The sequence below is a fragment of the Nicotiana tomentosiformis genome, chromosome 6 (genome assembly GCF_000390325.3).
Source record: "Nicotiana tomentosiformis chromosome 6, ASM39032v3, whole genome shotgun sequence".
In the NCBI taxonomy this organism is placed as follows: Eukaryota; Viridiplantae; Streptophyta; class Magnoliopsida; order Solanales; family Solanaceae; genus Nicotiana; species Nicotiana tomentosiformis.
The window spans coordinates 142124670-142142903 of NC_090817.1; the positions used below are offsets into that span (position 1 = coordinate 142124670).

Consider the following 18234-nt stretch of genomic DNA (forward strand, 5'->3'; position numbering starts at 1 on the left):
TGGAACTGCAAAATTTGGCTCTGAAGACTAGAGTTCACATCCTTTCACACCATGTAAAAATATCATTCTGATACTTTTTTTTGGCTAAAAATATCATTCTGATACTCAATACAGGCAAACTCGTTCTCAGTCCAAAAATGATGTAAGAGAGATTTGTTCTCAAATAGATACAAAAACTTGACATAAATGAATGGTGAAAATACATTTTGTATAACTTTTTAATTCAATGATAAATTGCTCCTTTCTTCCTGCACATAATGAACAATGATGATATTTTTTTCCCCGAAACCAGTCGATTCAAGTGCCATTCACCATAAATGTCTTTGGCACTGACATCAATTTACAGCGACATATTATATCATTACAGTTTAACATCACTGCTATGAAGGCCTCTTTCGCCGGCCCAATAATGCCACGTGATGGGGAGACAAGCTAATAATGCACAGGCACCACGAGCATGCTTTGAAACAGTTCCTACCTCTTCTATCAAAAACCAAAGGTAGCTCAAAGCTAATGAATGAGCGCAGCATCTAGAAAAGCTCCTCTGAGTTGAATTTGTTCCATGCTTCCTATTGAAAGGTATAGAACCTTAATAAATATCTTAAGAGAGGTAAGGAAAAGAATGTACTAAAAACAGTAACCTGGCACTAAGTTGGCGCCAGGAAGTTATATAATTTGGAACTTTTCTGTACAAAAACAAAAAAGAAAAGACCCATATGTACAAACCACCTAGTGCTGCAGAGAATTTACGAAGTCAAGCATTGAGATCTCAAGGGGCTTGAGAGTAAAAGAAATAACAAGCAGTGACAAGGAGAGGACCTTTCAATTATTATTCAAAAAAGGCAAAAGGAAAAACCCCAAGAAATGAAACTTACCATTAGCCTGGCATAAGAACCCTTTCCTATAAAACCACAAGACATCTGCTTTTAACAGGCTTCATAAAGTTCAGAACCCTTGACCCGCTACTCAAAAAGCAACATACCAGGGAAGAAAGTGGGGTTGTTTGGAATATGGAGTCAATGGGTCTACCCAGACCATAACCACGGACTAATTGGTTATTAACATATCGTGATAAAGGAGTAAAACCTCTGATTAACAAGAAATGTGGAGGACATGTTCATGAAAAAACAAATTCATGTTGCATTGATGGAACAATGTGTTGACCAGTGATAAAATACCTTGAGCATGTCAAACACCTTCTCAGCAATATATTTCTGTTGAAGGGTGGCGCCTTTCTGCTGCACCTTATCGGGATGGATACACAATGTCGCTTTTCTATATACCTTCTTCACAGAAGCACCAGTAATCAAATCCGTCAAAGAAACCGGCTGCCAACCGCATTCAGGCCAAAGCACCTAAGCAATAAACACAAGTCAATTTGATATCTTCATCAAGGCCATTCTAGTAGAAGCACAGAAAATCATATTTATCAGCAATTATAGGCTTTTCCATTCATACATAGCTAATTTGTGAATGTCAATCAGAAAAATCATGATTTTCCAAAGATCCAACGTATTTTGGTCTCTGTAGATGTTCCGTATATTTGTATATTTTTTGGTGAATTTCTATAGTTGGACGCAAAATTCGTTATCTGACATGAAGGCTTCGTTTTTGTCTGTGGTGTTTTTCTTTAACACCAGTGTTGTTTAAGGTGCGGACAGGTAGAAGCCAACAATCCCCACCCAAAAAACAAAACGTGACTATGATTAGCAAGTAAATACATAGACAGAAAAATGTATCGGATGTGTGTATCAGTTGTTCGGCAATTATTTACTATAGAAAAAAACATGCCCTTGGATTTCTCCTTTCTCTTGTTAACTAGGTGATGTGTTAAGTGGAGTGAGCAGTTCAGGTGTGCAACTGATCTCCTAAAATATATGGACATAAGACGGAACGTACATATTGCAGAGTTGATAGCAGTGCACGCAGATTTCCTTCTTTCCCAGCAGCCCACCGCTTGATTTCAAAATCTAGGGTCTCACCGATTCTCTGTAAAGAAAAAGTAAGCAATTATAACAGGTGATAAAATAATAAAATTCACAGCAAAGACATATCATAAAAGTCGGAGCAGAAAGATGAAGGATGAAAGGCACACAAATGCCAATAGAGAAAAATAAGAAGCAAGCTCATCCCAGAAATATTGATGCACCCAAGCTCTGCCAGCACATATTTTAGTAAGGAATACTCAACCCATTTAGATATACACTGAATAGCACCATGTGTATAAAGGAAAGGCCTTGAGGAGTATTTTTCTTAGTTTAACTTGATTCATTCAGCAATAAAAAGAAGAAAGTGATCCTACTGATATCGGACATAGCTAGCTCAGATTGCATATTTAAGCAAGATCCAAAAGTTTAGGCAACATTTGAAGGAAGAAAACCTTTCCAATCAAAGTTCTAAATTATGATTTACAAATGATGGGGCGTCTAAACAAGCACCGCAACAATATGATTGTTTTATTACTCTGTAATGCAATCCAGGCATGTACCAGTGGGTATAGAAAACAAAGAATTGTGCGGTTCTATTCAGCTATTACAAAATAGTTGCACACCACTCAAATTTTACAGAGGTTAGCCTAAACATCCTTAGGCAAACAATTTACGTATTTGGAACCATAGACATCAACATAACTTGTATATGCCATTATCTGTGAAGATTTTAAGCATCATCTGTAACAGGATATGACATACAGGTTTATTCCCTACCCCTTGATCGAACTTTAGAAAGTGAAATTTTCTATTGCATGACGAACAAGGAACATATTCATTAATTATAAAAAATCGCCAGATTCAAATTTGTGATTCAAGTGTCTCAATTAAAATGATAAAGAGAGGCAGGTGTAGCAGTATACTCTCAAACGAGGGGAGAAAGAAAAAAGTTACGGCCAACAGCATCTAGCATCTGTCATCATTATATGCGGAATTGAGGGTGTGTAGTAACATAAGTGGCATGACCTTTTCTAATTTATAAGTACTTTTGCAAGTTATTTATTAAAACAGTACTCACATGTCTTTCTTCCTGCTCCCTCTGAACTTGAAGGTCACGCTGATTCTTTTCCGCCAAAGCTTTGGCCTGAGCAAATACATATCATAAATCATATACAAAGCCAAACTATGCTATACATACTCAAAGGCTGTAAATAGAAACTTGCCCTGACTATTGAAACATGAAGAGAAAAGACACATGTGTTAGGGGGCATACCGCACGCTCCTGAGTTCGTTGATGGCGTTCTAGTCTAGCTCTTCTTCTTTCTTCTGTTTCCCCTTCAACATCTTGGAAATCTCCAGATGACGTGGCAGCTGGTTAAGAAAAATATTCAGTAATCACAAATCGATAAGACAGACTTAAAACCAACAACGGGACACGCAGTGCATATGCCATTAGTTTGTCAATAAGCATATAATTGCCTAAATGACCTCTTACAGTTTAAATACAACATAAAAACAAATGGTAAGAAATTGAGGAATTTTTTTTCTTTTTTAAAAGCATCTTGTGTACAATTGAGGAAGTTATTCAAGATGAAAAAAACTATTACTAGCTGATGAGTTGAATTAGGTTCTAATTAAGTAAGATAAATACAAATGAGGGTAAAAATTGGAGAAGGTAAATAGACGTCAGATAGTTACTCCAGCCTGCGAGACTTTATTAGTAGTACTGTACAGACTAGCCCCATGAATTTTGCCAGTGAAGCCACAGAAAAGTAGTACCTCCAAAAATTGACGAGAGATCATCAACAAAACTCGTAGTTGATGAAGATGCCTTTGTCCTGTTGGAGGAGGTTGTGGTAGATGAGAATGTTGCCTTTGGCCCTTCCGGACCTGCCTTGTTCTGGAACTGTGAAGCAAATGAAGTCTCCTAAAATGGCAGGTGAAGAAAGAAATGGTTACCAAAACGAGAAACAAAAGATAGAGCATTGCAAGAGGCTTAACTTGATATCTTGTGTTGTTTAGTTTACACTTACAGAAGAACTTGTTCTTGTCTTTGGTGCACTGTTGGCTCTAGAACCCATATTGAAAAAGGATTCAAGATCATCGTCATTCTTTTGTTGGTTCATCCTTGCAGCAGCAGCAGCTCTTTCTCGAGCCTCTGCAGCAGCCCTTTCCCGAGCCTCTGCAGCAGCCCTTTCTACAGCAGCTCGTTCTGCTCGACGTCTTGCCTCAGCCTCAGCTTTTGCAGCTGAAGCTTTTTCACGTGCTTCTTTTTCCCTTGCTTCTGCAGCTGCCTTTTGTGCTCTGTCTCTAGCTTCTGCTGCAGCTCTTTCACGTGCTTCTGCTTGTGCTCGCTGAACCGCAGCCCTTTCAGCCCGTTCTCGAGCTTCAGCTGCAGCCTTCTCCACAGCAGCTCTTTCGGTTTTCAAACGAGTATCGGCAGAAGCTCTTTCTCTAGCTTCTGCTGCCGCTCTTTCACGTGCTTCCCTAGTAGCCCTTTCTACAGCTTGCCTACCCCTATCTCTTTCCATCTCCCTGGCTCTCTCCCTCTCCCTCTCCCTCTCCAGTTTCTGTTGTGCTCTCTCTTCCTCTTCTTTTTCCCTCTGTTGATGTTCACGTTCTAACCTCTCCTTGTTTTCTCTCAGTTCTTTTTCTTGCATCTCATGGACGGCTTGTTCTTCCCTGTCCAGGTTTACAGCCTCCTTACTCTTAGCTGCCTTTGCATATTCTCTTTCTCGAACTTCCTTAGCGTGTCTAAATTTGGCCTGAGCTCTATCCATAGCCTCCTTCATCGCAGCTGCAGATGCAGCAGCTACAGAGTTTGCACTCGTATCTTCACCAGAATGAATGTCTGCACCTTCATCCACGCTATGGGGAGACCTACCCATGGCAAATTCATCAAGTTGATCCAACTGTGAAATTGGAGGGCTCTTGGCTGCAGGACGAGCAAGTTTAGGACTTTCAGAGTATTGGTTGTAACTTGAAGAAGACGAATATCTGTCACCCTTCTTTCTTGCATTTGAATCTGACTTTATATTTCGCCGTGGAATTAGAGGCGGCGGTCGTGATGGAGGTGGAGCTCTTGTAGGTTGTGTAAAAAGAGGAATCTCCGATACAGAAAGCCATACATCATCAGAAGGTTCCTCTGATCTTGGGGATGCATCTGATTCAAAGTTTGTTTCATGAATATTGCTACTTGCATATGGAGGGGAAGCAGCTTGACCAAAAGATCTCCGAGGATCAGCTGAAGGCATGTCAAACAGAGGAGAGTCCTGAAAACTATCCCCAGGCACCTTTTTCTGTGACCGGCTACCAGAAGATCTAGAAGATGATTTTCCAATGTTTTCTCTAGAAGTAGAGGTTTGTGTGTCACTCCTTCCCGATCCTGCACTTTGAGGGTTCCCTTCCGTCCCTCTATTATTCCTAGCAGGGTAGAACGGAGGGACAGACTTACTAAAACCATTCAATGGATCTAAATCATCAAGCCCTCCTCCACTAACCGATGAAGCTTCAGATTTTGCATTTCCAGATTTACCAAGCTGATGACCAATCTCTTCAAGTGGATCCATGAACTCCCCTGGGGAAGATGAAGCCGCCATCGAAGTTGACCCTAAGCCTGCAAAAGGGTCATCCAGCACACTAGAACTTTGATTTGGATTTCCAGCGGGTTTGGAGTATTGACTGGACTCTGTAAATGACCTGTGCAAAACCACATTTCCCTCAGTAGACAATCAAATTTCAGGACAACAAAGATAAGCTAACAATTTCACTGTATTTTCAGTACATTAATTTATTCTAATCCATGTCACTAATTACCAACTGATATGCCAAGGAAAAATGTACCCACAAGTCAAACACAGTCTAATGATGCAATCACGTTGAGACACCCCTGTTCGATCTTCTCTTCTTCTTTTAGTATTTATTTACTTTAAATCCAATCTAATATTTTCTAGTCACTCTGATAATCTAGAAGGAAATTTGTGAGAAGTGAAAGGGTTAATGGAGAAATGAACTGATTTCATTTTACTATAAAACACGCAAACTACCAAGTACTAAAATTTACCACAACTTTGAGAAAGCTAACAGGAATTATATCCATTCCACTGCAACAATTACATATTCTCTTTTTTTTTTGGTTGATGAAGTACAGCAGTTACATATTCTGTGTGGGTGTGTGCTTAGAGTTAATACACTGCTTTCCACCTAATTATAGAGCATTTTGCCTATCAGTAATATGGCAAGTAATTGCATATATTAACAACAATAAGAAATACGGAGTTTCAAAAAGCTAAAAGATACATTTCCAATACATTTCATATGGCTAACCTATTCGACGTGCAAGCGGGCACAGTTGTGACACGTTATCCCTTTCAAGCTGTATCAAAATAACCTAGACAGTAGAAATGTATGTCACTCAGTGAGGAGATGGCCTTCTGCAGTATCCAAACACTTTCCTGACCCCTTTATCACAGTAATGTTTGTATGATCCAAAAAAAGTAAATGTTCTCTCTTCGCTAGACCATAACCCCCTTACTCCCAACCACCAAGAGGAAATCAAAGAAAAATAAGTCACACAAGCACATAGAAGACCAGTTTCAAATGCAAATCATGATAACTAAACTTTTGATGAAGATCATGATAACTAAACTGATTTATATGCAGTCAGCGATTCAAGGTTGACTCTCAACACAAGTTATTTTGGTGCCATTGTATTTTCTTTTTTCTTTGATCATATTCAATGTCACTGACCTTTGTTGAAAAGAGATAATACGCAGGCTCTAATATAAGGGCATATATGTTTGCACTGTTAATGAATAACCAAAATACAGATAGTGAACCTTTTTTCTGATCCTGTGTATGCTTTAATCCAGAACGAATGCCATGCTAATACCGTTTCAATAGCTCTAGAAATTCAACAACACAGCTAGTATCCCTCAAGTCGGGATTAAGGCTTGGATATGAACGTCAGGAGTCATTTAGTTTGTTTAAAGATTTGCATGCGAACTTCTACCCTTGACAAGTATTGGAATGTGGGGTCCAAATTTAACAAAATGAATATTCAGGACTCCTACAGCTGATTCCAGATAGTTTGGATTGAAGCCTAGTTTTTTCTAACATCTTCAAGATCTTGCTCATTCATGCCAATCCACGGAACGGCTTACTGCAAGTTCAGACTCTAACATATCTAACTGAATTACCTAAACCAATTAAATCAACAAATTTGAAATTAGTGATCTCCAGCCCAAATAAAATTTTACCCGCAGGTGCTTGCAAATGTTTTTCTGCTCGTGCAATAGAACGATGGTGTGCGTACACACTACCCTCCCCAGACCCCATTAGTGAGATTCTACGTTGTTGTTGTTGTTGTTGTTGTTGCAATAGAACGATGGAAACTCACTCATATTGCCATTAGTTGCAATCGAGACACATCCAATCCAACTATGTCAGACTTCACAACAACTATGTATTAATCACTAACTAATTAGGATCAGCTCTATGCCTTGATTTTGTATCCACTCCGGGCCATTACTTGATCACACTAAAAATAGCTTAAATTATTTAATCTATTATGATTAAAGAACAAACTCGAGCTTTGAGAACTATGACAAAAGTACCTCTTATTAGTGGTGGAAGTGCTGCTACTCCCAAAACCAGCTAACAAATCATCAAACTCTCTGGCACTCGAGCTGCTCGTACTATTCTTCGGTTCTGTTACCTTTTTCTCATTCCCCTTCAAATTACCCAGCAGATCACCAAAGTGCGCGTCTTTATGCTTTGGTTGCGGCGGCGAAGTCATTTTAGCAAAAACTTCGTCATCAAATCTCACGGCGGATGCAGATTTTTCAGTTACCGATTTGCTCTTCAGTCCTGGCAATCCATCGAAAATATCCTCGTCGTACACTGGCTTGTCGTACACCGGCATCGACGACATTTTGTTGTTGTTATTGTGGTTGTTGTTAGTATTCGAATTGGATTTGAAAATGGAATCGTAATTGAAATCGCTCATTGAAGAGTATTTACTGTTGTTATTACTAGATTTTGTGAAGACGTCTTTGTATAATAGACTATCAGGATCATCGAACAATGGTGAAGAATTTGATGATCGGACGGAAGAGGTGCGGCGATCTCCACCGTCGGATCTCATCGGAGCTGATTTTCCGGCGGGTTTGAACCCGAAGTCTCGAGCCAGCACATCGAGGTCGTCCATTGAAGATATATTGTACGGTCCTTTCAGATCTGGAGCGAATTGCTCTCGGAAACACTGCAATTGCTTGTGGTATGATCTGGAAATTCGGAGAAATCGGAAGGGCAATACTGGAAACTGAATTATGAAGCAGAAATGTGAATGATCAGAAATTACAAGAACATGAATATATGAATTTAAATATATGTACGTATATGTAGAGAGAGAAAATTGGTGGATTAGGGTTTGAAGAGAGGAGGACTGAGTTTCGGTGACTGTTTCTCTCTCTTACTCTCTTTCTTTTTCTTAATCTCTCTTTCTTCTTCCTCCACCTCCGTCGTCCTTTTTTTTCTTGTTTCTCGCCGGTATTTTATCTCAGTTGTAATTGTTTTACTTTTTTCGGGAAATCTCGATTCTTTTTACTTTCACGCGAAATTTTGATCCTAGCTCAGGCTGGGCTATTAAATGGGCGGGTCTGTTTGGATATTTGGTAGTTAAAAAGGAATAAATTATCTGATTTGATTTATATTTAAGATAAATAAAAAATAAGTTAATCGGCAGATAATATAGATATTCATATTATTTACAGCTTCTTAAATATAATCACTCTTGGAAAAATTCATAATTTTTCAAACTTAAAAAAAAATCCAATTTGAGTCTTTGAAATCTAAAAGTTAAACTTATTGGTTATCTATTTGTTAGGTGTATAATATGAAACTTATTCATATTTGAGTCATTTTTAAAAAATTCATTATTCAACCTAGTTTTTAGTGAATAATATGGATGAATAACTATTTTTTATCCATTTTGCTATCATTTTATATTGTTGTGCAGATCTCTCTTTATTTATCTTTTTATAATTATATGCTATCCAGAATTTATTGGTTCAATTAATTCAACTTTTGATTGCATAAGGCACAACTCTCAATTAGATTTTTTCAATTCTAAATTTGAATGCGAAACCTCTAATTATACATACTACGGTAGCTATGTCAACTTGGTGCAAATTTTAATATATCTTTTTGGTGCGAATAGGTATGAATAAAGATAAATAAGTAACATGTTAACCAAGTATAGTTAGACGCTATATTTTATTAGATCGCATTAATAATGTAAAAAATATTTATATTAAGCATTTCTCCTCTATCATTATTGTACCTTGCCTTATCAAGAATGAATTTTGTTCTTTTGTATAAATTGGTACAATCTTGTCCAGCAAATAAACAGGACAAAGTAATTCAAACGAATTTAAAAACAGTTTCTTAGCAGTTGCTGTTCTTTTTAGTAGTTTGAAAAATATAATTATCTATTTATTTATATGAGTATCATATGTTTGGCACAAGTAAGGTGGTTAATTTGTTGACTATAATAACAAATCTTTATATTTAAGATTGAACAAACTAAATGTTTAAATAACAGTGAGGTAATGATCAAAATGAAGGTTTTTAATATCTCTAAAGTTAAGTAATTTGTTTTCGGTTTTGTAAGACAAATGTACAATCAAAAGACAAGTTCTTCATGAATTTTTTATTTACTCGATATGTACATTTATAGTTGGAAAAAAAAAAGATATATACATTTATAGTAAGTAGTTACGGCACGTAGTCCACTAAATTCAACCTTTCTAATTGAGACTGGATTTTTATAAAACTGGATCAAATATAGATTATATTACACCTAACCATTTACCATCATTTTGTTTTCTTAGTTTTTCATTTAGTTTTTTATTGCATCTTGGAACCGAGAAAATAAAAAAAGAAATAAACATGAAAATTGAATTCACACTTATTATGTGATAAACTATAATGCCATTAGCATATAAGTCTTGATAGTATTCTTCCAGTTTTTTTTTCTTTTGAAGGTTGTACTTTGATTATTAGGGGTAGGGGTGTTTATTGTTCGGTTTGGATCGGTTTTTTCTAAAAAGAAATCAAACCAAATAAGTCGATTTTTAAAATATTAGAAACAAACCAAATCAATTAAGTCAATTTTCTATCGCTTCAGTTTATATCATGTTTTGTCGATTTTTCGGATTTTTCGGTTATTTATCGATTTTTTCTTAAATATGAGACATATAATACCAAACACATATTCCGGCGACTACATTTTCAACGTACCACTATCAAATCAATTGCCTTTTGAGAAATCTATCATTTACCAAGATATATTGATGATAATTGAATCAAATAATGATGAATAATTTAAGGACTCAATTAAAAATAGATTATTTTTATCATGAAATGGATTCTTATACTTAATAATAGAAAATTATCAATCAAACTACAATGTAAAGGCATGCAACTATACTAAAAGTGCAAACAATTAACATGTACCATAAAATTTTAGAAACTTTGTACAAATATATATATATATTTGTACAAAAATATACATATATATAGGTGTAATAATAAATTTGAAATAACTACTTCTATAGTCGGTTTGGTTCGAATTTTTTCGGTTATTTTTTTATTAAAACCAAAACCAAACTAAATTTGATCGGCTTTTAAAATTCAAAACCAAAACCAAACCAAACCAAAAAGTATTGATTTTTTTTGGTCGGTTTGATTTGGTTTTCGGTTTGGTTCAGTTTTTATGAACACCCCTAATTAGGGGAATGCTACCTATAGCTAAAAGATAATAATTGAAAAAGAAAAAGAAATTGTTTACTATTTGTTTCTCAAATCAAGTGGTGCCTGTAATAGCTAATTATTTAAATATAATGAAATGATCCTTTTACTTTGGAATCAAATGGTGCCCCACTACGATCTTCACTTCTAATTAAAAAAATTAAGCTTATATTTTCGTCATTACACATCTCACGGTTATTTTTTCTTTTTTGTTACATCGCACACTTCCACTATTTCATCGTATAGTTCCTATTAATAATCCTGGGCACTAAGATTTAGATTGATGAAAACAATTACATGGTATTTTATTATTCCACCATAGTTGCTCAACAATTTTCTTTTGAATTTTTATACGTACAACATGATTTGTATTTTGAATACTGCATTATCACCGAAGCGACTTGTATTGGTACAAATAACAAGTTTTTAAAAAGAGTAAGTTAGCTCAAATGTTACCCTTTATTTACTTTTAAAAAAATGAGGAACTATGAAACACAGTAGTAGAATTATCAACAATCATTAAACTTTCTTAGAAAATCCGAACTCATTGAAAAGCTCTTATAAAATAAGTGAAACATATGCAACCAATATAAAATTAATATACGTTTTCTTTGGATTCTCATAAATCGGGTCTAATTTTCTATAAAAGTAATCAATTTACATTGATCGTGTAAATATTGAATATATAAAACTTAAATTCTTACAAAATGGTTGTTGGTTTTATGTAATGTAGTGTAGAGAAAATACAAAGGAAAATCATCAAAAACAAGAAAAATAAACAAAAATATTCATAGCATAAATTTCTATTTTCTCTTCCACATCCTGATCTCAAATATGGCAGCAGTGATGAATAATATAACCAAAACAACAGCAAAACCAGCCTTCCAAGAACTTCCTGCATCTCCTAAATGGATTCCATAGAAAACATTTACTGTTGCCAACATTATCAAAACTCTCCCTGTGGTATAATGGTACCAATTCCAATATTTTCTTACTTTTGATGATTTCTCTGGTCTAGCCAAAAGTGCAATAACCTACATAACAAAAAGATCAAGCAGCCAAAATGAATACCAATTAAGGATTTAATTTATTGCAAGGAATTTTACACTCTCCGTGTAATTTAACATGTTATAGTAAGTGTGTGCTTCATGTTACAGTAAGTTGTCTGCTTCTATGTGACTTTATAGTGAGCATGGGTGTCAAATAGGCGGGTTGGGCCCGATTTGGGGTGGGTTAAATTGGATTGAGTCAATAAATAGGCGGGTTAATGACCCGTCCAAAAGTTATTTAGGTTGAGATGGACTGGTCAAGATGGGTTAAAATTTGGATCACAGCCCAACCCGTCTAACTCTTACCAAAGTTTAATTAATATGTGTTGTTATCTTATGAATTGTACACTTACTAAATAAAACTTTTCTTCTTTTGTTATGGTCTTATATAACATATCAAACAAAAAAAAATATTTTAAAGATATTTTGGCAAAGTTACTCATGGATCAATTTGGACTAAAAATCAGCCAAACTTTAAATGAATTGAGATGGGTTGAGTCAAGATATGCTGAGTTCAAAAAATAAGCGGATCAATAACAAGCCCAACTTTGGGTGGGTCAATAACCAGTCCAACCTTAGACGGGTTGGACAGGTCATTTGTGCTTGGGCCAAATTTGACAGCCCTAATAGTATATGGAGTAGAAGAATTAATCCAAATAGCCGCTCACCTAATTTCTTAAATTAAAAAAAATGGTGGATGTATAATATATGTAAAATTCATGTATAATATGTGTGTACTTATATATATTCAATGTATAATTTATATATATCGACTAAAAAAGTAAACAATTAATGTAGCCGGCTATTTATGTAACAATCCCAAGTATAGTATAGAAGTGACAAACCTGCAAACAACCAAGAACTAGAATGAAGATGCCAATGCCTTTGTGTCTATTGACATTGTTCTGAAGGCGATTATTGAGAACAAGCCCACTGATAACACCAACAAATCCGAGGATGAACCCGAGTGATTGAATGGTGGTGTGAGAGTAAAACCAGATTGGATCATATTGTCTCAAGTATCTTGCTACCATGACCCCAATTGGCATGAAAATAGCCCAGCCAAACATGTTTAGAAGTCCATGGCTTCTTCTCAGATTTGCATAAGGTGTACTTTTTTCACTTTGACCTGTTTTGCATCAACACAATTAGAGACGGATTCAGAATTTGAAGTTTATAGGTTTCCACGATTACTTTAAGTAAATTTACAATAATAATTGGGATCACTGTCAAATATTTATAGATATTTAGTGAATTTTTTAACACATATACATTGTTTTGGAAAAAGCTACTGGGTTCACGTGAACTCGTACTAGAGATCCGCCCCTGAGCACAAGGGCACAAAATGTCGAGAACATCTTCAACTGACATACTTTAGACGATTTTATTAAACATGTTGACTTTTTATGTTAAAAAAATCATAAATTAAAAGATCTAGCGGGTGAAAATGACGGGAGAAGAAGGTGCAAAACTCAATAGAGATAAAACGTTAGGTAATTTCTTCTTATTTGTCTAAAATTTAATTGACGGAGTTACCTGATACTTGTGTTGGTTTGAGATAGCAAGTACCTAATAGAATATATAGTCGAAGTACAAACAAATTGATACGGACACCACCGCGTATCAATTATATCTTAAACTAGTATTAAATGCACTATAGGCGGAATTCAACTAAGATATATTGTTATTCATACCTAGCTAGTGCCTAGCATTTTCTTTTGGTATTAATAAGAACATCACGTTGTTTGGGAAATCATGTGAACTTTGGACACTTAAAACAAGTTGGATTACTGCTACATTTCTCCTTTCCAAATTAAGATTTGCTTTGTCTTAAAGAAATTAGAATACAAATTTAGTTTAGTAGTGAGATCTCAACTAATTTTTTGGTTTCAAGAAATACTTGATTGAATGATATTGTGATTATTGAAGGTTGATTAGGATGAAGTTCACAAGTCTCAAATCTCAGTCAATCTATAGATTTCTTTTTCCTTTTTCTTTGTAAATTGCATGTAAAAGGATGGGAAATATATCATTGACATACAATAATGAACCATTTTTTTTTATTGTCATGTCATTTTAAGTTCATAAACCGAGAAGTACTATATATCTTCGTTTGGTATTAAGTTGCTAGCAATAACAAATACTCTTCTCCGTTCACTTTTACTTGTCCAATATTTTAAAAATAAATTTTTACTTTTACTTGTCACTTTTAAAATATCAAGAGAAGATAATTTTTTTTTATGTTATATCCACAGTATTAATTACTCATTTCAAATTATTTTTTCAAATCCATTAAAAATATGAATCAATTAATATGAGTATCATGGTAAATTATGCACTTCATTTTATTTATTAAGGGGTGTGCAAAGTCCACAGTGGACAAGTAAAAATGAACCGTTAGAGTATTAATATCAAAGCAATTAGCCATTTAATGCCATTTTTCTTAAGAAAATTTAACGAACATCATTGGCCCAACTTCCAATTCAATGGTGTAAAAACTACTAAAAGCTACGTATGTTAATTTAATAGTACTTTATTTATATTTTATAGTATAAAGTAGTTGATACACTCGTTGGTGCCTAGCGACTATCTTCTTACTCTTTGACAATATTATGGTTGCCTTCGTTAGAAGCTGTCGTACGTGGAACCCACCCACCATAACGTTGGATATAATTTGTTGAACCGAATTTATCCGAACCCAATATTTTTTTTGTACCAAAATTCACTAAATTTCAGGAGAATTCGTAATAGACATGCAATACCAGCTGACACTATAACCAACTTACGAAGCGGTGGCTTTTAATTTTTCACAAGTTTTAAATATGGAATTACATATCAAATATTGGAAGAAAACTAACAACTCACGGACATATCGATTCCTTCTAATTTATTCGTATATTTAATACGAATTCTCTTAAAATTTGAAATTGAGCGCATTATACTTGTGTGGTTATATTCAGTTGGTAAACCAAGTTAAATTATCAGAATATTTCCATACTTTCTCTTTTAAAACTTTCTAAACTCTCTTATGATTCTCATTAAATAACAGCACCACCACCAACAACAATAATAATAATAATAATAATAATAATAATAATAATAATTCACTGACCTGAATTATAATTCAAGGAAGTGGAGATACGATCCTGGTGTTCTGTAAGTCGGAAATCGGCGGCGGACGGCAGCATTCCCGTCTGTCCGACGGAGTAGATGAGCCGATTGCTGGGCATTTCAGTATTCAACTGAAATGCCATATAAATTCTCGAATCCTCAGCTACGACGGAGGATGTAAAGTTGACTAGTTGGAGGTTTCCCTCATCGGGCAAAACCTGCTCGGAAAATTTTATTTTCTTATTAAAAGTGATCATATTTTACTAACAACAGATTAAATTAATATAGACGAATTCAAGATCAGATTTAATTGATCCAAAATGAATGTTATCTTATTATATGTTTCAATACTCATCCATTATACTTGTGGTCATTCATACAACAACAACAACAACTCACTATAATCACACTAGTGGTGTCTGGGAAGGATAGTGTGTACGCAGACATTACCCCTATCGTAGGGTAGAGAGGTTGTTTCCGATAGACCCTCGGCTCCCTCCCTACAAGAACTCTTCATCTTGCTCTTGGGGTGACTCGAACTCACATGATTGGAAATTTAGGGTGCTCACCCCTGTATCAACCCAATCTTTCCATACATCATAGTAATAGTTAGCAAATTGTCTTGTAATTATCATCGAACTTTTTGGGACCCACCATGAGTTGAGTGGGTTCTACGTATCAAAATTCAAAATACTTCAGAAAAACAGATCCAAATTTTCATATTTGTTTTTTTGACTGTGGTTTAAACTTACACTATATTATAGTTCAAATTGGAGTTCAACAAGAATAATGGACAAATACGAGAAGATATGATAAAGTGTAAAGGATATTTTTGACCATTTTCACTTGTATATGCATACTTTATATACACAGTTTGAGTAAAAGCAATAAAATCAGTTGAACTTGCTCTAATTTGTCTAGAGATAAAATATATAAGTAAATAAGGATGAGTGAGATAGGAAATAAACCTCATTCGGCGATTGTCCGCCGAGGAAATACTTCTTCATAGTGGCAGTTCCTTCATTACTGACCCACCCAACAACTGCAGTGGAGCCAACCATTTTGCCATTTTTGGAAAATCCCATGGCTATGTATGCATTTGTGTTTGGTGCTGATAGGACATAGCTCCATACATTTGTATCTGTTCTCATATACTTTAGAAAAACAAAAACAAGAGGAGAATAAAGAGATTAATGTTAATGAACTGATGAAAGAATAAAGAATAGGGCAGCCCAATGCACAAGCCATCCCAGGATCACGTAGGATCGAGAGAAGGCTGCAAGTTTCAACGGTTGATTCCACGGCTCAGACCCATCCCGGGATCACGTAGGATCGGAAGAAGGGCCGCATCCCAAGGGTGTGATGCAAACAGTCTACCCTGATACAAGTATCAGAGACTGATTCCACGATTCGGACCCTAGACCTATAGGTCACACAATACAAATTGATCGTTGCTCCTAAGCTCCCCTTGCATTTGAGAAGGGAATTTATAATACTTACTCTGAGAATGTAGCCTTGTTGATCCCATACTGAAAGACAATAGAAAGAAGTTGTGTCGAAAAGAAGTTCGCCTTTGAGTTTGAGACTGGAGCTGCATGAATCTGTGCTGCCTTGAGAATTTACTATCCGAATTTGGAAACTGAATATTTGGAAGATCAAGAAAATAGAGAAGAAGAAGAAGGCTGAGAATTTGAAAGATGTCTTCATCTTTCGATATTTTTGCTCTATTTCTTTGTGGCAAACAATTGAAGAGATGGTGAAATGATTGTAAAGGGTGGAAGAAGTAATGGCCTGGTTGTTTCTTGGTTATAATAATGTGCATGTTAGAGAGAATTTTTTTGAGTATAATATTGGGAAACTAAAAACATAGTGTGGTTGGTGTCTGTTAAAAAAAATAGATGGTCCATAAACGGAATAGAAAATGGGAATTGTGATTTGTTAATGTCAAAGTGTAAAAATAGTACTACTACTGTATAATGAACCATCTGAATATCTGGAGGGAAAATAAAATCGTCTGAAAATCTGAAATAGATTCAGATTATATTAGAGGTTATAATATTAATTTATTTTTTAGTAACACGTTAAATTTGTCCAAATTTAGAAGGGTTGAACTATAATCTATTTGTTGACATGAATTAACCGGTTAGAAGGTGAAATAACTCATCGAACTACTTCATCAAAATGAATCAAATAGCGTAAACCAAGTACCAACATGTTAAAATGTAATACAAGTCCAAACATACAAAATCAAATTTGGAGTTCAGGAATTATGTAAATTTGAAAGAACTTAAGCAAATAATTTTTAAAAAATACATTATTTAACCAAAAAAAAGGGTCTGAACTAATGGCTTGAGTCATAACTCATTATTTAACTTATTTGAACTCAACCGTTGGATCATAATCTGTTTATTGATTCAACCCGTTCAAATTTAATCCAGCCCGTCCAGTTGATACTTCTAATGTATATATTCAACTCCAACCAAATTCAGATTTCAAACTAATTAGTTTGTTGATATTGACAAACATGATGTCTATGATTGAGATTGAAGTATTATAACAAAGTGGGTAATTAAAAAATGGGGACCTCACATGTTCTATATAGTATTAAACAAAATGGAATCATTAGGTGATACTCCTACCATAGGAACGTTGATGTAAAGATTAGTATCGTGCCTGGTCGTTGCGACCTAATTTTATGTTTTCAAAAAAAAAAAAAAAAAAAAAAGTAGATGAAGTAAAGGTTTGCTTTTTATATTGGGATAAAGCTTCTACTGATATGATACTATTTCGTAACATCTATAGGTATTGCAATTCTTAAATGAAAAACATTTATTTTTTGGCTAAAAGTTTTTTTTGGAGGTCAAAAGTATTTTTTTTTTCAAAGTTAAGGTATATAGCCAAAGCTATAAGAAGTGGGAAAGTGTTTTGGACAGAAACGGTTTTTGATAAGCAAAGCAGGAAAAAAGTTGTTTCTTCCTAAAATTACTTTTGAAAAAAATACACATATAAACACTTTTTAAAAGCTTGGTCAAACAATAATTGTTGTACAACCTTACTTTTCAAATTAATTAGCCAAACACAAATCGTTTCTCGCCAAAAGCATTTTTTTGAAAAATATTTTAAAGAAAAATAACTTTCAAAATAAACTAATTTTAGAAGTCAGGCCAAACAAGCTATAAGTCAATTTCTTTGGACGTGACAATATAGAAACAATTGCAATAGGGGATTGTACATATGCCAGTTCACGATGAGTTCTAACTGTTATATACAGAAAGTGTAACAAATTTATAGGACACAAATCTATTACTTGACAAGTTACGTGCTAAACAATAAAA

General features: G+C 34.8%; 2 protein-coding genes across 2 annotated transcripts; both read right to left on the reverse strand.

The window, feature by feature from the left end:
• Window positions 1–42: 42 nt before the first annotated feature.
• Window positions 43–8536, reverse strand: LOC104095679 (auxilin-related protein 2-like). Its single transcript, XM_033655964.2, has 8 exons — window positions 7544–8536; window positions 3962–5627; window positions 3708–3855; window positions 3202–3299; window positions 3007–3072; window positions 1900–1989; window positions 1179–1355; window positions 43–569 (listed from the first exon to the last, which is right to left on the reverse strand). The coding sequence occupies exons 1-8, from the start codon at window positions 8134–8136 to the stop codon at window positions 531–533; spliced, it is 2877 nt and encodes a 958-aa protein (XP_033511855.1). The 5' UTR covers window positions 8137–8536; the 3' UTR covers window positions 43–530.
• Window positions 8537–11375: 2839 nt separating this feature from the next.
• LOC104095678 (cytochrome b561 and DOMON domain-containing protein At3g07570-like) lies at window positions 11376–16779 on the reverse strand. Its single transcript, XM_009601857.4, has 5 exons — window positions 16400–16779; window positions 15868–16053; window positions 14901–15117; window positions 12634–12917; window positions 11376–11773 (listed from the first exon to the last, which is right to left on the reverse strand). Exons 1-5 carry the CDS (start codon window positions 16604–16606, stop codon window positions 11543–11545), a joined length of 1125 nt encoding a protein of 374 aa, XP_009600152.1. The 5' UTR covers window positions 16607–16779; the 3' UTR covers window positions 11376–11542.
• Between the last annotated feature and the right edge of the window lie 1455 nt (window positions 16780–18234).